General features: G+C 37.3%; 1 protein-coding gene across 1 annotated transcript in view; it reads left to right on the top strand.

Annotated features, from left to right (window-relative positions):
* tmem121ab (transmembrane protein 121Ab) overlaps positions 1–22,046 on the top strand; it is a 29,685-nt gene extending 7,639 nt beyond the window's left edge. Inside the window, exon 2 of the mRNA XM_056764750.1 lies at positions 18,768–22,046. Coding sequence (XP_056620728.1) covers positions 19,514–20,464 — 951 coding nt within the window. The 5' untranslated portion in view covers positions 18,768–19,513 and the 3' untranslated portion in view covers positions 20,465–22,046. The remainder of the gene's footprint in view (positions 1–18,767) is intronic.
* The last annotated feature ends 4,148 nt before the right edge of the window (positions 22,047–26,194 follow it).

The raw sequence follows: 26,194 nt of genomic DNA, 5'->3' as shown, positions 1-26,194 counted from the left end.
TTGAGAGCAAAACCACGCATGAACGTATGAGGTAATTGTCAGAGAAATAATAACAGGCTTGTTGTCGTTGGGTTTAATGTTGAGTTGTTATTTGGAGGATCTCGTCTGGAAGATGTTTAAAGTTCGGCTGTGTAATTTGACGTTGGTGGTAAATAAAGGGGTTTACAGGCTCCAGGAAGCCATCACAACAGTCTGCGTGTACACAGTCTGTTGTTTTAGTACCAGATTCAGGAATTATGCAAATTAGGTAATGCTGCAAACTGTTTTCACCGTGCAGACGGGTTCTGAGCTCAGCGGGTATTGCCGTCTGATGTGATTTGACATCCTTTTGTAGGACTGTAGCGCATTGCTCCGTAAGACACCTGAACTGGGTCTTTAAAATGCAGAATGTGGTGTTCAGACCAAATCGAAGATCAGTCGCTCATAACACTCCATCACCTGATGAATCACTGCTGCCACGAGAAAGAAAACGCAAACATGGTTTTAAATTAAAATTGCTTTTCCACCATAGTGCAGAAGTATAGATTTTTGTGAAAGCGAAACCCGAGTATCCAAACTAAACCGCTGGCAATAAAAGTGAAAATGTCCAAATTTGGCCCAATTAGCCATTTCCCTTCATGGTTTAATGGGATTCTTTATTTTAAAAAGGTCTTAGGTGGGAATGGGGAGCAGGTGTGTGACATTTGGTGTTATCGCTCTCACTCTCTCATACTGGTCACTGGATGTTCAACATGGCACCTCATGGCAAAGAATTCTCTAAGGATCTGAAAAAAAAACAGTTTCTCTGCATAAAGACGGCCAAGGCTATAAGAAGATTGCCAAGTGCCTGAAACTGAGCTGTAGCACGGTGACCAAGACCATACAGCGGTTTAACAGGACAGGTTCCACTCAGAACAGGCCATGCCATGGTCGACCAGAGAAGTTGAGTGCACGTGATCAGTGTCATATTGTCTTTGGGAAACAGACGTGTGAGTGCTGCCAGAAATGCTGCAGTAGTTGAAGGGGTGGGGGTCAGCCTGTCAGTGCTCAGACCATACGGCGCATACTGCATCAAATCAGTCTGCATTGCTGTCGTCCCAGAAGGAAGTCTCTTCTAAAGATGATGCACAAGAAAGTCCGCAAACAGTTTGCTGAAGACAAGCAAACTAAGAACATGGATTACTGGATTTGGTTCAGATGGTGTCAAGTGTTTGTGGCGTCAACCAGGTGAGGAGTACAAAGACAAGTGTGTCTCGCCTGCAGTCAAGCATGGTGGTGGGAGTGTCATGGTCTTGGGCTGCATGAGTGCTGCCGGCACTGGGGAGGTACAGTTCATTGAGGGAACCATGAATGCTAACATGTTCTGTGACATACTGAAGCAGAGCATGATCCCCTCCCTTCGGAGACTGGGCGGTATGGCAGTATTCCAACATGATAATGACCCCAAAAGAAGCTAAGGGTAAAGGTGATGGACTGGCCAAGCATGTCTCCAGACCTAAACCCTATTGAGCATCTGTGGGACATCTTCAAAGGGAAGGTGGAGGAGCGTATGGTCTCTAAAATCCACCAGCTCCGTGATATTGTCTTGAATGAGTGGAAGAGGACTCCAGTGGCAACCTGTGAAGCTCTGGTGAACTCAATGCCCAAGAGGGTTAAGGCAGTGCTGGAAAATAATGGTGGCCACACAATATATTCACTTTTTGTTCATAATTTGGACATTTTCACTTATTTTTACTTTGTTAGACATGGCTTTAGACATGAATGCCTGTATGTTGAGTTATTTTGATATACAAGCTGTACACTCACTACTTTACATTGTAGCGAAGTTTCATTTCTTCAGTGTTGTCACATGATAAGATATCACAAAAATATTTCAAAAACATGAGGGGTGTACTCACTTCTGTGAGATACTCAATATAAAGGCATGTACAGTATGAACATATGTATAACTATTTGGATATAATATAAATATTTGGAATCATACAGGATTGAAAACCAAATGTTGAGACGTATATTTATACCTGTATACACTTATAGATTTATATTAAATTCTAAAAATGTAAATCCAAATAAATAATATTAATGTCAACTTAAATATAGATTTATAAATCCCAAATATATAAATGTACATCTGAACATATAGTTAACAAATACATTTAGATCCTAATATTGAAATGATTCCAAACTGTTGCAAGTCTTAATATAAGCTTACAATTAATATATAATAAAGGTAAAAGTAAGACTTATAAATTGCAAGCTTTGCATATTATTATTTCCTCCTCCAGATGGAGTTTAAATATAGTAATATGATTTGACTCTGACCTGAGATGCACGAATCAATGGGGACTAAAGTGAAGTCAGACGAAACGGTTTATTATGGATTTCTGACTGAAATTATTTGCAAATTGTGTCTGTTGGAACACTCGAGCGCTTGTAGTGATGATAAATCACATCTTGGCGTGGATTTAATTGTGTGTATTTGTCTCAATCTGTGACTCATTTATTCACGACTGTTGATCATATTATTCTGTCCCATCACCAGAACATCATCTCCGGGGTCTCGCCGTTTTCGATTTGTGGGAATTTCATGCCCTCACCCTTTTCATTTGCCCGAAACAGCATTGTGTATCCCACAATGCAACATTCCTCACCAGACCTCTAATTTGGTTTGTCAATCATTGTCTGGTGTTTGTACAGTACTGTGTGTGTACGTGTTGGCAGTGTGAGCTGTATTCTGCTGAATTATTTGTTAAACAACATTAACTTCATCTTCTACTGTCTTGTTATAGTCAGACTGTGTTACATCACAACACGAGCGAATTACGATGATAAATACACAGGAAAATGCATTAACAACCATAATGATATAATGGCTCGGTTAGTCGGTTCCTGGGGTAATGTACATAATTTATGATCCGCCGGAAGATTTCCACACTCATCCTTAGATTCAGACATCAAAGCCAGATGTCTTCTTTAGAAAGATCCGATCTGGATAACGTCTTCGTTTCATCAACCATTTACATTTAAAAGGACTTGAATTCACTTGCTGAGATCAAAAATGATCATTAGACTCGGAATACAGAAATACTTTTTTTATTAAAACTTTATAGGGGAGAGTGGCTGATGGATCATTGCAAACATGGTAATGCTCAGAGATTGCTCATTCACAGCTCCTGAGACTTTTTGATCTATCATGATTGTCTCAGATCTCTCTCTTTCTCCATTCTTTCGAGAAAATACATCCAGCACACGTCCTATTGAGAAACGCTGAGCAATGAATGAGCGACCGTTTACGTTCCATTCCAGACACAGAATCAAAGTGATGTAGGATATTTAAAGTCTATAAAAAATTGTGTGAAACCGTAATCTGCACTGAAAAAAGTTAGACTTTGGTTCAACTTAAAGAAAACGACATCAACTTGTTACAAGCAATTTTATTCGTTTTCCTCAAATTATATTTATAGCTTTATTCAAATCAAAATGTATGCATTTCAACAAACCACCATTATTGTGATCATTGTTTGCTTTAGTTGGGCTCTTGATCCCTGACCTTGGATAATTTAAATCTCTTTTCTCTTTAAGTGTTTTCAATAGTGTTTCAACGAGAACACTCGTGTATTAATCAGAACAGAAGAGATGCTTTAAAGTTTTTGAGATGTCTATCAAGCTTTCATTAAGATGAGAAGTGACACTAAAGAATGTGGAAGTTGATATTATATGACTAATTCGAATGTCCTGGTTCACAAATACAAATATACCGTGCTAAAATAAACAGCCAATAGTCTTGGCACACTTAGACATCCACAGTCATCATACAAACCTCAACAATGGTGACAATCAAACTAATTCAGATAAACAGATCCAGGGGTGGACTTGGCCATCTGGCACAAACTAAAGCAAACACTGATCACAATTATGGTAGTTTGTTGAAATTTATCAATTTTGATTTGAACCGAGCCATAAATATTTTGTGAAAAACTAATAAAAATGGCTATAAAAAATTGTTTATGATCTTACAAGAATATGTGTATATTTCACAATGTAGATATTTTTATGTCAAAAACTTTCGATTATTAGAAAGAATTGTGTATCAAATGTCTCAAGAGATAGAAATTCCTAAAATTGCAAAAAGTTAAGCGCAAATGGAAATTCAGATACATTGTCAAACATGGAGATGTCCTGAGGAGTGAACTTGACATTCAGTCTCCAGGTGTCTGTCTCAAGCAGATAAAGACTGAAATAAATATAAACACAAATTCACCTTAAGTTGTACAATCTCTCTTTTCCCTGTCCAATGAAATCCCAACGGAGCGAAACATCGTCCTGTCCTACATTTTCCCTTTGAATACACTGTTCTGCTCTGAGATCTGTTTTTTAACCGAAGTAAAACAGGTCGTGAAATCTGTCGAGTTGTGGGTCTGTAAAATCATCTTTTCATTTGGCTCTGTTGTTTCTTCTCTTTCATCTCATAGCCTCATTTCCCCTGATTATTTCTTTGAGTTTCAAAGCAGAAGAGAATCTGCATTCACGAAACGCATTCAGCTGTCAGAAATCACCAGCGTGGGTTCCTGCGCGTGCACGAATGCAAATGAGCAAGTAATGAATGACTGACGCCTGGGATAATTATCAAAAACAAAGACGACGCGTGAACAGACTCAGGCGTTTAATGGAGATGATAAAACTCTGCGACAGAACAGAACAACTCGCACGCTTACAAGAAAACTGCATTTTAAAGGTCGCCTTATTAACCTTTCTAACAAGGGTGAATCTCAAACAACACACGCCGTCAGGGACGTCACATCTCACCCAGAACGCAAGATGTTGTTATTTGTCAACTTAGTTTAGACCCATTTAGATTGTGTTAACATTACAGTGTCAATCTGAGGATTTTTTCAAGACAATCCCTGTAAAGTTGTTGTTTTTTGTTGTTGTTGTGTAATGCAATCAAAAAATTTATTATTATAATATATTATTATTAATATACATGAGACACTGTTGAGAGAATTACAAAAACTAAAAATGGTTTATCATGATTTACCCAACATATAAAGTGTTGTTTTTTAAATAAAACCTTAAACTTAAGTCTGTGCCTAAAACAAGCAAACATATCTTCCTATGTGGTAAGAAAGTGAAGCGTTTACCTCTTTATTAAGTACATGAATTAAGTTTGTCTGTCAATGGGGTCTTACCTTATATTGATTTAGGAATGTTAGAGACATTAGTTCTGAAAAACAAGACAAAAAAATTACAAATAAAGATACATATTATTAAGATGCAAAAGAATTCAGGTTTTGTCTTATACAAATAATAAAAATAAACTAAATTTAGTGGGTTTTCCCGCTTTCCTGTAGCTCAGTGGTAAGAGCATTGCGTTGCAAGGTTGTGGGTTCGATCCCAGGGGATACCTATTTAAAATGTATAGGATAAAGCAATGTAAGTAGTTTTGGATAAAAGCGTCTGCTGAATGCCTAAATGTAAATGTAATGTAAATGTGGGTTTATAAATAAAATTAGATTTTTTTTTAACAAAATGAGTAAAAAATATTAAATAAATAAATCACGCTTTTTTATATCCCATAGGCAGATATTTTTGTTTGTTAAGTGTAAACTTATTTTTATTTTAGAAAACAATCATTAATATTTTAAGTAATTTTGCTTTTTAAGCAAATGTCTTTTGATTCAAGAATTTTTATATATATTTACTTGAAAACAAGAAAAAATTTACATCTAAGATTTACATCTTTTTTTTTATTTATCTTCAAAGTCAAAGAGTCATAAAATTCTTTCTATAACATTTGTTCATTTTATTATGGAGATGGGACTTGGCTGTGGGTGTTGTCGAACATAAAGTAAACATGAATGCATGGACCTTCAGGAGCCGCCTGTCAAATGTAAATGCAGAAGTAACTGAAGGAAAGATCTTTCTCACTCGCATGTGTCCTGTGAAAGACCTGTAACCTCTATCATCATCATCATTAATCGTCTCCTCCGGCCTTATGTCTCTGTCCTGCTGGTGTGACACCACATGTTTGCAAAGACCATTAAACATCCAGAACAGAATGTGTAAAAGAGAAGATACTTAAACATCCAAACACCTTCAGAAGAAAAAACCCGTTCTTCACCGGCTGGAGTTCACAGCCCTCATCAGACGTTCTCCATGAACTTTTCAGATTTAATCACACAATCTTTTAGAGATGCCGGCACGTCTCTCTTCAACTCAAAAACGCTGCTTTTATCTAAAGACACTTCTGGCACACTGCGGATGTTCACAGTTAACTGGCACGATGTTTTCTCCTGCCCTCTTTTTCACCTCGGTTGACACGGCTGATGACTGACGGCTTCTAATCGATGGATGCTTTGGCTGTGTTCGTCTGTCGAGTCAGACGCTGAGGTGTCTCGGACCCTGGGATTGAAGAAAGTGACATTTTCATCAGTCCAAACGTTCTGTGCACAAATATCTAGATATGAAAGTATATTTAAATATACTGAAAAAGTTTAGATAAAGAACATCAAAACCTTATAATAATCATTTCACATCAGGAGTCCAGCTTTTATAATTTTAATTAATTATTATATTATAATTTTTTGATTTATTTTTTCAGTCAGAAGAGGCCGAGCATCACCATTGACACTCAGTCTCAGGTTTTTCAGTGACGGAGCGTCAGATGTGATTTGGCAGCTGAAGTTAGGAGACATTTCACTTGTGTTCGGCAGCATCTGCAGATGATTATGATTCACACTTAATGTCCATTATAGTCCAGCGGGTTATTTTCAGCCAGAAGACATGATAATGACATGTATTGGCAGAGAGGACGTTGTGACCTTGAAAGCGAGCAGAGATACATGAAGCGGCGTAATGACAGGTTTGCTGGTTCACTGTTAATGAGTCAATGTTTCATTTGTATGCCGCTCAAGAGATCCACCGCTATCATTAACACACACTGACTCCAAATCCCATCCAATCATTACACTTTGATCCGCTTTTATTAACATAAGCTGCATGAATTGCTAAAAAGATATGAGAAGGTTATTTCCAATATTCCTGCAAGTAGTAAAATACTTTTATCAGATTAATGAAATGACACATAGAGTTGTGGACAGAAGTGATGTGCAAGTTTGGAAAACTGACGTCTTATCAACTACAACATTAAAAATGCATAAACTGTTTTGTATTCTTGTTCTCTGAGAAAAATTGAAGGAAGATTTGGCCAAAAAATGACACAACACATGAGCAAATAAAATCCTTGACCAAGTTTAGTGTTTTCTTTATTTTGTGGCACACGCATTGAAAACGATCAATATGAAAATATACAGAAATCACTTCTGGACACTATTGTATGTCAGAATCTGAGCAAAGTTCACTTTATAATTGAATCAGAATCTAATTTGCAAATTACTTTCAGTAGCACATTTAATTGTTTTAATGCCATGGAACAATGAGACTTTTGTTAATATTAGAGATGCATCTGTACTGAATTTCTCTCCCAAAATGATACAGATACTGATAGCGATTGTGAAGATTAAATCAATATTTCTTCTTATTAATATTGAACATCCAACTGGTGATGTTTCTTAACATTTTCTTCAGCACAAATCAGCAAATATTCGACAAACTGCTTTTAACAACTGATACTGATCATTTTTACAGTTTCTGTATGGAGTGTAACATGCTGAAGACGAAAATCACATAAACATTTTGGGTCACACTTTCTTTGAAGCAGAATGCATTATAAAATTAGTTTTAAAGCATTGTCATTATATTTCTTATAAATAATTGTTAATACATTTTATACATTATATTGTTGCACCACACATTTTTACATATAAACTGGTTATAATTCTTCACAACTATAATGCATTACAACACACATTATGAAGAATTATAATACATTTGACCCTTTAACAACTCTTTATAATGCATTCTACATTCATGCTTCAAGGAAAGTGTTGCCATAAATTTTACCCATCAACAGTACTCAAAACTAAACACTTTTTTATATACATTTCTGTATTATTGCTGGAATAACACTGAGCTCAAAACAACATTTTAACACAAACAATAAACCAAAACTTCAGTTGATGTTTTTTTGTCTTTTTTGACTAATACTGTCCTCACAAACCAGACGTTGTCACCCATCATCGCTTCATCCCTGTGCTACAGACATTTCTAGAACGGTTTTACAATGACAAATACAAAATATTTTTTTTCAGTTTTTGCAATATACCGATTTATCGTTAATGAATGAAATAGAAATAGACTTGAGCTAAACATATACAAAAACCTTAACAAATATTACCACAATAATTAGCACCACAGAACTATAAAAAGGTCGGCGAAACAACAGTTTGTTACCTGTGTTATTAGCCGAAATATCGATGCATCTCTAGGAAATATCTGTGCCAACACAAGATACATTTACATGCATTTGGCACATGCTTTCATCTAAATCACTCACAGAGAAAAGTCAACTTGTGTATATCTTGACATGTGCGTGCATCTTTCAGAACATCAAGACTCATGAGCTGTCACATGAATGTAAAGAGGTTTGACATTGTCTTCACCTTGCTTCCGTTTAATCCATGAGTGACTGATTGACATAATCACACATTCATGCATTGACTGAAGATAACAAAGTATATGTGTTTGAGGAATACTGAACAGATTCTTTTAACATTGTTAACCTCATTTGTAAGTCACTTTGGATAAAATGACTAAATGTAAATGTAGTGTTTAATGACACCGATGAAGAGGGTAACACATTACAAACGGTTCCACACATTTTTTAAACTCACATACTACAGTTACAATTCATCCTTTCATGATTTATTTCAAACCTGTGTGACTTTCTTTCTTCTGCAGAACACAAAAGAAGATATTTGGAGAATGTTGAGACATTTCTCAAAATATCTTCTTTTGTGTTTCCCCGAAGAAAGCCTCTCATGCAGGTATGAATGTCATTATGGTGTAGATAGAAAGAAGACACGTGGTCCATCAGACCTGAAGCAGTGAGCACAGGCGTATCACAAGACTTTGGAGAATACCAGCAGCTGAATTTACTTGGCAACCACATAGTGATGTCATGGCAACCACCCACAAAATCCCAAATTCCAGTTAATTTCAGTGCACCCGTTCTATTATTGCAAAGGAAATATTAAATGCGAACAAACTACTGAAAGAAATGTGTTTCAAGCTTCTGGCTTTAATAGTCTGATGATCACATGTTTACATTTACATTTATTAGAGCATTTAATGTTTGTTCGCTCACATATGTTTGACTTTATATTTAACAGACACGCTTGGCTTGAAAACAACAGCTGCGGGTTTTAATCACATCAACTGAGAAGTGTTTGTCAGACTATTAAGTATTTTGCGCTTGAATAAACCATATTTGCTACAGCACATCAGTGTTTGAAAGATAAGCATAAATTTACCATAGTTTAACCATAGTTTAACCATGATTTTAAAGCAAAACTACGTGATACAAGTGGCAATAAATCTGCCAAAAAACATGGTCTTATAATAAATTATATCATACAATGAATTGAATTCGATTCCAAAGAGACAAATATTTGGACTATAAATCTGTCAAAGCTTATACTTGAAATATATCATGTGTATTTTATTAATTTCGATTATTAAACTAGTTTTAATACTATGTGCAGACAATTTTACTATTACTTACAATCTGAAAAACCAACTGGCCTTAAACCAGCCGTCCTGTGAGTCCTGTGCTGGTTGTGTTATAGAAGTCAATTCTGTGGTTTGTTACAGATCAATAATTTTCACCGGCTGGAAAAAATCACATTTACATTAAAAGAGGGACTACCTGTGGATACCTGTGAGTCTATTGAATTGTGGCAACAAGCAATCACTTCACACCCGGCGCTAACCATAGCAACCGCATAGCAACACATCTCAGAAGCAGAATGACAGAGACAGATCTCCATCATTCTGCCGGCGAGTGCCACATTTGTTTTATGAGAATATAGTGTTTAAAGAAATACGCAGGGTTAAATGTGAACAATTTATTCATGTTACAGATTTCATCTCTGGATGTCTCAGAGCGCTTCTGTCTTTATAAACACATCATGTTTTTCAGGAAAAGTGCCTTTTTTCTTCATTTCTTAACAATTTGAATTGCTTAACTTAAAATCCTTTGTTCATGCGACACAAAAATATAAATTAGAAGAGAAGCTCATGAGTATAAGTGAATGGAAAAGTTTTGGTTGTGCAAACTACAGTTAAAATTAAGTAAACCTAACATACATTTCCAGTGCAATGAACTTAATACTATCAGTACAATTGCTGTGAGGAATACCCACAAGCCCTTTTTAAAATAAAAAGCCCTTTTGGGGCATTTATATAGATGTCAGTAAACAGACAACAAAATTTAAGATGTATTTAGTATTATTAATGTTGTTTTGTAGTGAATAATCGTTTTCTGTTAAGTTACCCTTCAGGTTATTCATGATCGCGTTGATAAGTATGGACTCAGTTCAACCCATCATATTTACCACAACTAGGAAGACACACATTAGACACGCATTATGTTGTGTGCTTCCGTGGAGAATTATTCAATGACTGACATGAAATCAGTCATTAAATTATATCAAAACTGTTTGTTTTAATAATATACCTCACTATGCTATATGAACATTAAGGTAAATGAATGATATATTTTAGTACAGCGCACATGAGCACTGTAAGTTGATTGAACTCGTGCTAACAAATTTTTTAAGTAAAGAAGGTCAAGCCAACTGATATATTTGAGTAAACGCAACAAAGATTATCTTGTTATTTTTACTTTAAATCTCCTTAAATTGAATTGACTTAAAAACCATGATGCAAAAATGGGTCATCATGTAAAGTATTGAAAACACACAAGACATGTACAGTCTGAAGTCTTTGACGCTACTTTCACACAAGACTTTGTCACGCCAACATCAGAGACGCTCTTTCCTTTTCTAGCTCTTGTATTTCAGTGCAGATTTGATGGACTTCATTTTCTGCTTTATAAAACATGAAAACATGATCGATAATGTCTGTCGCTCTCATTGAGGTTGGTGACATTACCCAGAGAATTCAAATCAATCCACTACACTCTTAAAAATAAAGGCGCTTAAATGTTTCTTCAGAGCGATGCTAAAGAAGACCCATTTTTGGTTCCACAAAGAACCATTCAGTCAAGAGTTTTTTTAAGAACCATCTCTTACTTACTTTCTTATCATCTAACAAACCTTTTTTCGCCACAAAGATCCTGAAATCAAAAGGTTCTTCTTAAGACTCTTGTGTTTTTTATTAGTATACTATAGTTGTTCTTTACATCTTATATCTGGTTCCATTAAAAAAGATCAATAATAGATGTTGATTACAATTGCTTGTTTGCTATTCATATAATAGAACCAATTATTTAAATAAAATGCATCAAGCCATCCATCACCGTTGCATTCTTCTGTGCAAGCGTCATTCACAAAACGATTTCTTCGTGCAAAAATGAGTAACTCTGTAATGCGTTTTAAAACTGAAATGAGACATTAGAGCAGTGAAGCTCAAGATTTGCATGTTCGGTAATGAATTGCTATTGGAAGACATGTTGATTGTGAATGTCTTTAATTCTCCGTGCACTTGTTTTCTCAGGAGGTTTGACTGACAGGAGGGGAGAATCTGTCTTCTTTCATCACTTTGAGGATGAATTATTCATCTGTACGAGCTTTGATCCCTTTTATCCCGCGTACAAAGAACGCATTTGAATTGACATTATACCAAAAATTTGTTTAGCTCAAATGGACTTGCTCAAAGGAAGATATTCAGTTCTTCAACAGAATCATTTTCAGCGTGGCTCAGACTTCAGGTCATTTGAATTATACTTTAGATCTAGTGCTGCGTCCCAATTCACCTACTTATGCTATGCACTAAAAGTATGTATTGGGACGAACTAACAGGAAGCGGAAGTGTCGTTCCTGTGTCCGAAATCACCCACTAAACTCACTATTCCCTAAATAAGATCACTAACATAGTCCACTTTAAAGGAGTATTTCACTTTCAAAAGAAATGTTAATGATAATTTACTTACCCTCATGTCATCCAAGATGTTTCTGGTTTTTTTCTTTAGTCAAAAAGAAATGAAGGTTTTTGATGAAAACGTTCCATGATTTTGTCCATATAGTAGACTTCAATGGACTCCAAACACTTGAAGGGCAAAATGACAGTTTCAGTGCAGCTTCAATGAGTGCACTCATTAATGTTCATGTCCACTAAAAATGGATGTCCCCTCAAATTGTGCACTATATTAGAGTATAGGGCGCTATTTCGGAAACAGCCACTGTGTTCCTTTACTGTCACGAACATGAAACTAAACCTCTTCTTTCCATTGAAGAATTTATTCATTCATTGTTTCATATGTAACGTTAACTCTATGCTTATATTTATAATTTAGTGCGGCATCAGTTATTTAAAGGTGTGCTGCAACGATGTGTCATTCTGACTTCTTTAAACAGCTTCTGTTCATGACTTCTGCTCATTCTGACAGCGTTAAACATGCTGTCTTCTCATGCTTACCATGATCAACTTGTCAAAGAATGAATTGGGCGTATTACGTAGTATTTCTGTGCTCGATAGACTCCCCCAGCGATTGTACAGGTGTCGGAAAGTTTTTTTCGAACATATAAAACTGTTTCGTAACAATTTTTCTTAGTCCGTTATTGGACAATTCTCCCCGAAAAGCACGCAGCACGCCTACGCTGCAGAATTGAGAGCATGCACAGACATCAGTTTCACTTGTGTGCAGGAGAGAGAGAGAGAGAGAGAGCATATGTTCGCGAAGTTCAGGTGTTAGTTTGTTCACTGCATTTGGGTGTTGAATGTTATACAAACTGTGGATATAACGCTGGATTTGGAGATCGTTTGAAACTGATATATGGAGCCGTCCCAGCGCTAAAAGATGCCGGACATGAACCGCATGCGGTGATTGAAACTGATGTCTGTGTTTTGTTGACAATGTGCTTTAGTTCAGTCTACCCCTCCCCCCCCGCATGCGCCGTATGATTTCGGACCTAATCGTACAGCTGTATCTATCTTTTATAAATGAGATCAAACTAAATACTCTTCAAAGAGACGACGTATGCAATACTACTCTATAGGTTCTCAAGATTAATTAAACCCATGTGTTAGGGGCGCTTTAATTTTATTAATGTAGTACTGTCACTAAACTCAGCCTACTCGCGGTGAGTTGTGGGTAATATTCCAGAAGTAGCTCATCCGGAAATCCTGGAATGCTCTTTTCAACATACTACCATTTGGGACATACTAATTATAATTTTTAATACTATTTAGGACGGACAGTATGCGAACTGGGACCAGGCCATTTGTATGCAAGACAGACAAGCTTTATTCTGTGCACTGAAATGTAAGACTTTGGTTAAGATTTGGTTTAAAGCCCTCATCTGGTCTGATCAAATGATCTTTAGGTAAAAAAAGCGATTTCACACGGTTTGTAACATTACTTTAGTTTAGCTTTCCAACAGCGGGGGGCGTGTGATTTACCCTAACAGCCAGACATGTGCAGTTTTCTTTAAAATAATTTTTAGAGAGGAATGAAAGAGAGCCGGAGTTTTCATGACCTTACCGGCGCCATTAAATTCATATACATTTCAAATGATGGCGTGGGGAAGAAAATCACAGGCTGTCAGATAAACAGCGGGGAACTATGAGCTTGAGAAAAATGTCACATGAAGACTGAAAGTTATGTCAAATGAAAATGCAGGAATCACACAAATCAACCTCACACATGACATAAAATATGTATTATTACAGTTTGAAATCGTGTTTTCTTATTATAACGGGATGCGATAAACACCTAGAGACAGACACATGAAGTGAGTTTGAAAACTTGTGTGAAAACGTGTCTAAAACACAAGTGATTATGTCAGAGGACATCTGCTGTGCCAACAGTGATGGCGACATGCCAGCGCAGCATATGGAGGACATGTTAACATATTGAAGACGTCCCTGACAAAACACATTCTGTTCTGCTTATTAACACACTGCAGACTTCATTTGTGTTTGCAACACAGTCTCACAGGAATTCGCGAAATTGTCACAAATCGTCATTTTTTAATTCTTGTTCATCAACACGAATCACCCAGCACGACATTACATCAAAAGTACTTTAATACACGATATCTTTCACATGTATAAATAAAATATTATGTTTCAGATACATAATGGTACATAATGATGAATCAACATTCAATAGTATTCAATTATTCTATAAGAAATAAATTCACTCAGCTCACGATGCGATTCACGATAGTGATCTTATGCTACGGTTTGTTCGCGGTTTTTATTTAGCGATTCAAGATACTTATCTCATGGCACGGTTTGTTCACGGTTTATTTGAAGCAGCCTGCATTATTTAATCTCGGGATATGATTTCAACACAATTTATTTTTACGAAGTGAGTTGAGACAAATTAGAAATGAATGACTGCTCTTTTATTATTTCTCAAATGCTTCAAATTTATTTACTGAAAAAAATATATTTTATGTCAAATAACAAAACTAAACCGAAATTAATAAAACATATTCCCAAATCAAGTAAAAAATGAATAATACAATCTTTAAAATAAATAAACTAAGGCCGAGTTCACACTTGACTTTTTACATTGTAATCATGACTACACAGTGTTTTTAAAAAACTCCTAAGAGCTTTTTTAAACGTCTTTTCCTGCAGCTCAGGTCATCTTTTGAAGTTGCAAAAAGTTCAACTTATCTGAAAAAATGTTCCTACGTCAAGCACCTTTTCACACCAAGGAAACCAATGAGACCTGTTGTTTCCATAACAACATACGAGGAACGGTCAAGAGGCTCATACTGGAAAAATAAAATGGCGGACTAGACGCCCCTTGAGTTTCCAAGTTTGCAGTAAACACAGCGACAGTTCCTGCAGTTCAAAACAGGTACTGCTATTCAAATAACATCTCAACCACTCACTGAGAATCGTTACATCTCTAATATAAACGGACATATTTTAAAACGATACAGAAATCATTAATAGAGTTTTGTCAGGATAATGTTAACCCATGCGAAGAATTTCTTAAACACATTTGACAATTAATAAAATCTGATTTCCCTCCGCTAGATAAAGACATCACACAAAGTGCATTTGAGAATTACATCTCCTCATGAATAAATCAGACATCTTCATAATGCATCTAATAGGACTTGAAAGAGCATCATTTCATAATTCATTGTTTTAATTCGGGGCAGGAATGCAGATGTACGATTTCATCTATCATGTCTGAGAATCTAATTTTGTCTCTACTTTCTTTATTGTGACTTTCTTCAAAGTTGCATCTAAGGTTTGAAGACATCTGTCTGTGGGACCTGGGGGAATCCATTTCTTGTTGTTCAAGAGACGTGAGTTTGCAGTGTCTCAGCATTTGATTGTTAATCCGAACGGCAAACAAAAAGACACAAACTAAAAAATGTTTATATACAGAACAGCTCAGATATTGGAAGAATCTGGTGAGACGTTCGGTGAGAAATGTGGGAACATAATGTGGGAAATGTGCTCTATTCCTTTACTTTCTCTTTGTTATATTACCATTTTGTGTTTCTTAAACTTATATTGTTCATCTTGGTTTTGGTTTTGTAACCGATAATTATAGTATATTTTTGTTTAAAAAAAAATTGTCGACTGGACAAAATTGGTTCATATTTCAAGGACAAATAAAAACACAAAGGAAGATATTTGTTAGAATGTCAGTAAGCAATCAGATCTCATCCCTCATTGACTCCCATAATAACCAACAAAAAGAACCATTGTTATTATTCTTACAATTCTTCGTGTCAGCAGAACAAATACATTTATACAGGTTTGGAACAACCGGAGGGTGAGTAAACGATGACAGGAGTTTCATCTTTGGTCGAACTGTGCCTTTAATGCAATTATAGATAAAAATAAGCAAACGCAACCATGATAAATCACGTTCATTTAACTCGAAGCAAATGTGACCTCAATAACCTCCGAGACTTCATTATTTATAATTCCTCTTTTTTAAAACTGGCACTAATAAATGAGCTCTTGTGTTCTGCGCTTAATTATTTAATATAGAAATATGAGAGCGAACAAGGTTTGACACCCATCTACAGTAGCCGGTGGAGAAAACCAATGTTATTATATCGCATTTCACAGAAAGAACCAATTTAAAGATCAACTTTTACAAAAACACTCCAGCAAACATCAAAGTTCAAGGCTAAACATCTGAGGCTGATCACTGATGCATCTTTCTAAAGTCTATTAGACTGATGTAAAACCGACCTCGTTTACCGCGGTACAGCAGACAGGAATATAAATGAGCTCTGTGTCTCGTCCATTCTGCTAAATGCTTAAGAGATTGTGTTGAACATGACAGAAGCCATAAGTCATCTACTGATGGTCTGCATTTAAAATACACTGATTGAACACTTTACCAGATAGTTTATCTAATGACTTGCTTGAAGATATTTGGAAGAACGTTGGTAACCAAACAACACTGAACCGCATTGACTGTCATTGAATGAACACAAAACCACTGAGACATTTCTCAAACTATCTTCTTTTGTGTTCCACTGAATAAAGAGTCACATTCAGGTTTACGACGGCATGAGAGAAAATAAATAACGAATCTCTTCCCAGACATCTCAATCGACATCGTAAAGGTACCGAGAGATTGAGTCTGGTTATATGTTGTGCAAAATTCCATTATTTGTGTGTAATTTTGTGTGAAATGTCAGCGGGTGTGTTCATTAGGGTTTTCATGACCTTGGCTATCAGAGAAACGCCGCTGGCTGTGTGTGTGAATATTAAACGGGTCAGTGTTAATGGATCTCAGAGCGATGTTTCACAGTTTCTTACGTTTAAATTATTCAGTTTAATTGACCCGCATGAATCCATCAAACAGACAATTACAAATTATACAATTCGACGAGCCATCAAGTCAACACAAGCCTTGAAATGATACAACATCGTGTGAGAGAGAGTCTCACGTTTCTCTGTTATTTGTTATTTACGTTTTGTATATTTGTTTGTTTTGTGTCATTTACTTAAGGCGGGACTGCCATTCTGCAATTTTCAAATGTAATGAACATGAAAACAAAAGTGAGAGCAAATGTAAAACGTGCTTTTAAGACATGTCCTTTGTCCGTTCCTTATCTCATGTGTTTCCTTTGAGGCAATTAATCCAACAAATGGCAACAAACACCAACGTTCTACATTCATTTCATACTTCTTTAGATTATTTACACCTAAACATTATTTTCACTATATGCACACAGTCAGCTGACATACAAGATACAAGAAATCTTTCCACGAACGAGTATCTTTTGAGCAATGGGATTAAATAAAAATTGAGGACCTCCAGTGTTAAATCCAGTTTACACCAACATGAATTGTCATTATGTGCCGTGTACAATTTTCTCAGAACTGGACAACCATCCACTAGCAAAAATTTAGCGTGCGATATGTGCATAAGACAGAGCCGCTTGTTTGTGTGATGTGCGTTTGTAGGTGTATGTGAGGTTAAAGCCCACGTGAACCCTATCGTTTTTACTTCCTTTTTTTTAATGCATTTCCGTGTGAAATGGAATTTCTAATAAGTATAAAGTGGGCGTGGCTTGTGTATTTCTCTATGATTTAATTGGATGAATAAAAGCAGCCGTTCTAATTCGAAATGGAACTGGCAGGAGACTGATCGTTGAAGGAGAGAAGTTAACGGATGCTCCGCCCAAGCCGTTTAACATATGACATTTAAGATGGATAGTCACTACAGGACGGAAGTTCATTTTTTAGATTTGAACTGAAGATTATGAGGACACACACATTTTTTAAAGAGAATGACCCAGGTTTATAAACTATTTACAATAGCAATGCTTCATGAAAATGTTGTGAAACTCATGTCGTCACTACTTTTTTTAATTTGTTATACGAGCATTTCACTGTTTGAGTGAAGCTACTGTTAAACACAGTAACACGTGCTTTTCAGCGACCACCCGCCAAAATAAAAGTCTGGTATTATTTGAACCAGATGATAAAATAATTAACTTGTAGTAAATGTATAAACTGTAGTAAACATTAAAGTATACTTTAATATTTACTATAGTAAGTAATACTTAAGCGTGTTGACAAAATGTTTATATGCTCATCGTCTTGTTATTCTCTTTGGATAAAAGCATCTGCCAAATAAATTAATGTAATGTAATGTAAATACTGTAGTATACTGCATTTTTTATGAACAAATGTATTGACTGCTGTATAGTAAAGCATTGAAAGTACAGAACTCAGAAAAAATTAATTTGGAATAAATGGTGATACTTGGTCAAGATAATAAATAATCATGTGCATTTAAAAGCACCTCAATATAAAACACATGTAACAGCTGATGTTTATACTACAGTACTTTCATAAATAGAAAAAAAGAGGTGTTCTTGGCATCCACCATCTTGCATGTGAAGATCAAATCAATGCTAGAAAACTGCCATGGATTATTGCCCTGAATTGTGAGGTTAAAAAGAAAAGTGTCAGTGTAACAGTGTTTTTTTCTCTAAGCTCTTTTAAATCGTTCCTGTAGCTCAACAGTTAAAGCTCACGAGGTTCTGATGAAGCGTTTACCTCGACCAGTCGCGCTGGATAAAACGCACATGTAAATGCTGACACAATTGCAGGAGAGGATGCAGTGTCGGCTTCTAACTGAGAGATGTGATTTATTATCCTCTTTTTGCTGACATTCCCTGTTCTTCACTCTCTTCCAGGTCGTGCCAGAAAAAGAGGAAAGGATGAAACTGGAGCCCAGTAAAAGAGTTTCGCCCCGAGGGAGACTCACCGAGATGTCAGGTCCCGGGGGCCACTGACCCTTTGTCCAGATGATCTATGGCTAAAAACCAGTCACTCCATCCGCTGCGTTCAGTCCCCGCATCCCAAACACAAAAATCATTTAAAAGGTTTTCTCTGCTGCACCACGTATCCCAGAACCGGCATATGGAGGAGAAGACTGTATTTTACCCCGAGGAACTCTGACCTCTGTATCCTCGCATCACCTTCCGTTACCATGGCGACGAGAGAGAGGATTACAGCATCTCATCCGAGAACGCTGAGGTTGTGCGGTCCGACGCGATCGATACGACCCCACTGATAAATGAGCGGATTTCTTGTGCGTTGGGTCGGAGAAGAATCATCTGCCAGGACGGAGATTGCGCAATTAGCTTGGCTATTTATGAGTTGTGTTTCCGTGGCGATGCACCGCTGTACAAACTTGGTATCGTTTAACACCGTTTCGCCAGAATCAGAATCGATACACGACCCTGGCCAAGCTATGAATCAAACTGTCAGCTGGTAGCAAATGGGTTTTGGGGAGAATCCTTTGGACTTTTAGAAATTCAGGCTCTCTCCGACCAGATATGTAAACGTCCCGTCTTTATTTCCAAACTGTGCCCAAAAGACAAATCATCGGAGGGGACGAGGTTGCTGCGAGCGAGTGCATGCCGTGGTGGCCCTCAGCATGGTGTTGCCACCACCGGACAAGCGGCATGTGTGTCTCACCACTTTCGTCATCATGACAAGCATGGCCTTCATGGATGCCTACCTAGTGGAGCAGAACCAGGGCCCACGCAAGATCGGCGTCTGCATCATCGTGCTGGTGGGAGATGTCTGCTTTCTCATAGTCCTCCGTTACGTGGCGGTGTGGGTGGGTGCGGAGGTGCGGACGGCCCGGCGCGGCTACGCCATGGTCCTCTGGTTCCTCTACATCTTCGTTCTGGAGATCAAGCTTTACTTCGTCTTCCAGAACTGCAAGGCCGACCGCAAGAGTTTGGAGACGGTGGCCAGGAAGGCACTAACTCTGTTGCTGTCTGTGTGCGTGCCGGGTCTCTATCTGGTTCTGGTGGCTCTGGACAGCATGGAATACGTCCGGACATTTAGGAGGAAAGAGGACATGAGGGGCCGGCTCTTCTGGGTGGCCCTGGACTTGTTGGACTTGCTCGACATGCAGGCGAACCTCTGGGAGCCCCAGCGGACGGGTCTGCCCATTTGGGCGGAAGGTCTGATGTTCTTCTACTGCTACATTTTGCTGCTGATTCTCCCATGCGTGTCTTTGAGCGAGATCAGCGTTCAGGGCGACCATGCGTCTCCGCAGAAGATGATGCTGTATCCTCTCCTCAGTCTGGTCACCATCAACATCGTCACCGTCCTCATACGTGGAGTCAACATGGTACTCTTTCAGGACAGCCGGGTTTCAACCATCTTCATCGGAAAGAACGTGGTGGCCATCGCCACCAAGGTGTGTACCTTTCTCGAGTATCGGAAACAGACGATGGAATTCCCTGCTCGGGAGAACGCCACCGGTATTCCTATGGAAGTCCAGCAGAACTCTGTAGGACACGGACAGGCTTTGCCCAACGCTACGAGCCTTCCACACGAACCCACTCCATCGCGAGAGATGATGGATACATGACATGACTTCAGAAAACACACAACGTATGTTTGGCACAGTTGTAAGAGAAAGTGACTCATTTCATGTCAACTCAACCAGAAGTTGGATTTTTTTTTTTATCATAGACGTCTCATGATGAAATGCCAATTTCTACAATTTTACAGTGTATATGATAAAAATAGGAGTTGAAACGTATACCTTTGAAGTTGAAACAAGACTAAATATAAAAATATAAAAACAACAACTCCAAAAAAATTTAAACATTGTATGGGAAAAAGAAAACATTGAGAGATGTAGTGTTTTCATTTTAACAGGATTTGTATGACATAAAGTGAATTTTTTTCTTGTTGAACCATGTACACATTGCTACCTAATTTCAAAACTTTAAATTTAGCGTTTTTGAATTTCTCCTCTTTTATATATGAATGAAAGAATAGTGTAATAAAAAGTCGAACGTCAGAATTTTTTTAATGCATAAATCCAATTTTTTTTTAATAAATGGATCCGGAGGTGACCAATCAGGGCGAATACTCACCAAAAAAATATAAATTATTTAACAGGGTTCACAAGAAACAGAAAGTGCAAAAAAATGTCATAAAGTGCACGATGCAAGAAGTTTAAGTCATTAAAATTGTATAAAAGGGATTGTACAAATTCTGTCATCGTTTACTCACTCTTTTGTCATTTCAAACCTGTATGACTTTCGTTCTTTGGCAGAACACAAAAGAAGATATTTTGAAGAATGTTGTTAACTGAACCCCTTTCATTTGCATTGGTTTTGTGTTCGTACAATAGAAGTGAATGGGATCCAGTGCTGTTCGTTTACCAACTTTCTCTCAAATATCTTCTTTCGTGTTCTGCGGAAGGAACAAGATGATGAAAGACTTCTTTTTTGAATAAGTTATCTCTTAAAAGAATTGTCATCTTTCTTTGGGTTAATCGTTTAGTCTAGTTCGCCATTTTTTTAACAAATACATCTGACATCCTTGACTATTTTATATGTAGCCTAAAGCTTTGAGCTGAGAAAGAATTATAAGTGATGAAATAGGTGTTCGCTTTTAACAAACGGCCACCACAAATACACCTAAAAAGGATGATTTTACATTCTATGACCACAAAAATCTGCTGCCAATGTGTTCATACCTTAATCAGACCTCGATATTAAAAACAAACACAATTTTATGAAATAAGTCTTCCATATATGTTTGGTTGACCCTAGAAAATCAGACAGAGCACATGTATGGTGTCTAAAAATGAAAAAGACTCGTGACACAAGATGAGTTGATATGAAATGACTTCTGTCGGCTCCTTGGACACAGGTGAGAAGCCGATGGACGTGAGAAATATTTTGTATGGCAGTCTTTACTCGTTCAAGTGAAATCAGATATTTAACTCTTTTACACAGATTTAGCGCGTGTATGAGTTTGTGTTTAAACAGTCATGTGTTGGCATTACAGATATTAGTATGTTTGAAAGATTAAACAGAGGAGGACGAGAGGTACAGTATAAACATATTAATCGAGCAGATTATGTAGATGCTTTCCCTCAGAAAATAAAAACAGAGAATGCACTTCTTGGATCGTAAATGAATACGTAAATTATTATTATTATTTATTATTATGACATAACACTTGTGTACTTGCTTTTTTACCTTTTTGTTCAAGGATTCTTTGCTGTTTAATAAAAAAGTGAACATATATGCTTCACATGTTTCTTTGCAGGTGACATTACGCCGTTTCTATTTCAGCTCTTGTGCAAGTAAACGCACGGTGTGCAGAATCCGATCGGGGTTGGGGGGGTAAACGCCACGAGAAAATGAAATAAATGACACGTGGCCTCCATCAGCGAATACTCGCCTCTCTAGAGCCACTGAGCACCAAAGCCATTCCTAAAACATCAGGGCCATGCACTCGGGTATTAAACACGCTTTCCTCTCACACGAGATACCATGAGTAAATGCCTCAATCCTCCTATGATGTATTCAGCGTATAAAACCGATGCATTCAATTTCAACGACACGTTCACGTTCACAATGAGCGTTGTCTCGCCCCTCTGGGTTCAGTGCTTTTAAGAGAATTTGTCTACTTCAGCAACCGCCCACCACCTGACAACAGGAACACGGCTACATATCATTTCCCTTCACTTTATCACGCTTCACGAAAGCTACAACAAATTACATTGTTGGAACGTCCCGGCAGTCATTTCTACAGACGGACAGGCAGTTATTAGAACAGACCGCGTGCCCGTCACGAGATGTATATTTGTCAGCTTAATTGAACTAATTAATAAAAACATTCTCAGTCTCTCTGAACCTCAGACAATGTTTGTGCAAGAACGATCATAAAGACAGTTTTAAAGCCTTAAATAAGAACTCTGTCATAGTTGTAAATCCGCATGCGAGTCTTCCTTCAGCAAAACACGAAAGAAGATATTTCGAGAAATGTCTCAAGGGGTTTCGTGTTTACCCAATGGTAGTCAACGGTGTCAGTTTCGTTCGGTTATCGACATTCTTCAAAATATCTTCTGCTGTGTTCTGCGGAAGAAAGAAAGTCAAACAGGTTTGACCCGACTTGGGTGTGAATAAATGAAGGAATTCTCATTTTTGAGAGTACTGTACCTTTAAGGACTAACGTTGGTAAAGCATTGCCATAGCAACACAAGGTCAAATGTTGGATCCCCAGGCAACACGGATGCTGAAAAACAGTGTAGACTTAATGTCAAGCAAGTCACATTCAAACGCATAGACGTAAAAGTCACGAGAATGCATTATGAAGCTCTTTTCACGAGTTAAAATACAACATTTCAGATTAAATGAAACATACCATAACATGCAATACCCATGTTTACTATTATTGACCAGACAACTGATTGTATATCATAGACATAATAACTGCATTTAAAATCACTGAATATATATATATATAAAGAACGACTATTGCAAGATTCCATATGGACGTCAATACAATGATGCAGCACCACATGTTTCAAATCGTTTCCATTAAAACCACTTAAGCACTTTTATAATGTCACACAAGATAAAAGTTACAGCTTCCTATAATGTCCATAAGCTTTCCATAAACTCGCTGGAAATGTGAGATTTGGATCTTCTCCAACACTAATGCTCTTCTCACAGAGCGCTTCATGACGTGAAGCGTCTACAATCTTCATCCGAACCTCCAGGAAACCTCAGAATCTGCCTCAGGGATTTGTTCACTTCAGCAGTCACCGATGACACAATTTTGTTTTGACGGGAAATCGTCATCTTCAGTATTTAAGAGGCAACACGTGGAACTAATCCAAAATTGCAAATGACTCATTTGTGAAGTGTAGCATGACAGGAGAATTTCAGCTCTTAATTTAATTTCAATGCTTTGTGTGCGGCGGCAGCAGCTTCCTTACGGAGAGACGGATACGGAGATGCTGTTTATTCACTTTGATAACATTTATTATTAAGAGTTCGACTGGAAAGGACAAAAGTCTAATTAGATTATGCAAATGATTCTCAACACTGTGTTTGTGTGTCTTACAATTGTTTTTAACGCAACAGCCTGTTGAAATAACAGCACATGCTGGTTTGATATGTTTTGATGATGGTTAGCTGGTTTTTGCTGGTTTAAGCTGGTCATGTGCTGGTCCGGCTGTCACCATTATTAAATATTCGTCTCATTGCGATTGTTTGACCTCATCATGATGGTTTCAGGTCATCGCATTTATTGCACATCTCTAAAGAAGACACAAGGGGGAGCTAGAGTTCCTGTATAATGCATAATTAGTGTATAAGAAAAGTTTCCAAAAATCAAAAATCATGTTTTTTTATTGTGCATTCCAACTAATATCAATCAAACTGCAGTTGGTGGGTGTTGATTCAAGCCATAATAATTCAAAGAAAATACAGCTTACTAGCACAATTAAACACGATAAAAACATTATTGAACATTTCTAAAAACAGAGTTATCTCATTTTGGAACAAAACACTTCAAATGAACCATCACTTAATTTGTTTTATTTTCTATAAGAAACCTTTTGTACAATTTAATATTATTAAACTAATCTCAAAGTGAAAATCATCCTATCAAAATTTGATTAACATAGAAGTAAAAGTTGATTGTGGTTTTGCAAGTGAAAAAACTGACTAGAAGTTTGACTGAAAGCATTTTTATTGTTGCTATAATAAACTCCTGATCAAAGTCATTTTACATGTATTTGGCGGCTCTATTATTGACATGTAAAAGCCTATAGACCTTAATATATGATGACCCCATTTCTAAGAGAAAATAAAACAGTCTGTATGAGAATGAAATGTTAAGCCTTAAAACAGGCAATTAATCATCATAATCACAATGACATATTATACTAATAATCGTCAGCGAAATTACAGAATTGTGACAGCCCTGTGTGCTGGTCCTTAACTGGTTTAAGCTAGTCAAACCAGCATCAAAACATACTTTCCCCAGCATATGCTGTTTTTTTTCAACAGGACGCTGAAATGATGATTTAGCACGAATGTGTTTAGATGAATTATGAAAATAACTCCTTGTGAACGCAAACGACTGTGTGTGTAATAATTCTTCAAATAATAACCAGGGAAAGTTTCATCATCATTAGACAGATTTATGTGATGAGCACGTGTGACGGCGTCCCGTGTTGGAACGGTTTGATCTATTATCTGTGAAATTCAGACTGAACCTGAACAAGAAAATCTGTCTCTAAGGAACACAAGAGGGTGTAAATGTCAGAAGCTGCACAGCTGCCTTACACAAAACCAACAAGACAACAGCTATTCTATTCCATCCATGTCAAGTCAACAGAAAGTCGGTGAAATTCAGAAAATGACTTCTCTCCATACAAAACTGCACAAACCCTGACAGTGACATCAACCCGTGCTGTTATACACGCTCGACTAGCAGAGAACAATTGAGACATAACCAGTCAATGAGAGAGTCATCATGGACCAAAGGCAGCAAAGTGACAGCTGGAGTGTCAGCTCTTAAACTAAAGCTTTACCTGAGAATGAAGCTGTAAAATCAGAGAGTTTATCTGTAACAGATGCTTTATATCTCACAGACATGAACACAACATTAAATCAGACGCCATTAAGCTTTTAAACACAGAAGTGTGGAGCACGGAAGAGTTGAAATGATGTTTTTTCACATCTGGACCCAGAGGCTGATCTGTTCATCACACGAGATACACATCCACAGATTTTCAACCCGAGGGATTCATTATTTATTCACTCTCTGTACAGATTGTGATGCAAAATACAGTGAGAACAAAAGTCTTAGTTTCACTGCACAGGATAACAAAACACTGCACTGATATTTATAAAACAACTGAAAGGAAAACAACTCGAATGTCCTTCCTTCCTTTATCCATCCATCCCTTCATCCACCCATCTTTCTTTCTTCCTTCCTTTCCTTCCTTTCCTTCCCTTCCCTTCCCTTCCCTTCCTCCCTCCCTCCCTCCCTCCCTCCCTCACTCACTCACTCCTTTCTTTCTTTCTTCCTTCCTTGCCTCCTTCCTTCCTTTCCTTCCTCCCTCCTTCCTTCCTTTCTTCCTTCCTTTCTTTCTTCCTTTCTTCCTTTCTTTCTTTCTTTCTTTCTTTCCTCCCTCCCTCCCTCCCTCCCTCCTTCATTTCTTTCTTTCCTCCTTTCCTTCCTCCCTCCCTCCCTCCCTCCCTCACTCCTTCATTTCTTTCTTTCTTCTTTGCTCCTTCCGTTCTTCCCTCCTTTCCTTTCCTTCTTTCTTTATTCC

Source organism: Triplophysa dalaica, chromosome 13 (genome assembly GCF_015846415.1).
Source record: "Triplophysa dalaica isolate WHDGS20190420 chromosome 13, ASM1584641v1, whole genome shotgun sequence".
Classification (NCBI taxonomy): domain Eukaryota; kingdom Metazoa; phylum Chordata; class Actinopteri; order Cypriniformes; family Nemacheilidae; genus Triplophysa; species Triplophysa dalaica.
Note: the sequence above shows the minus strand (reverse complement) of the source record. Positions and strands in the feature narration are given on the sequence as shown.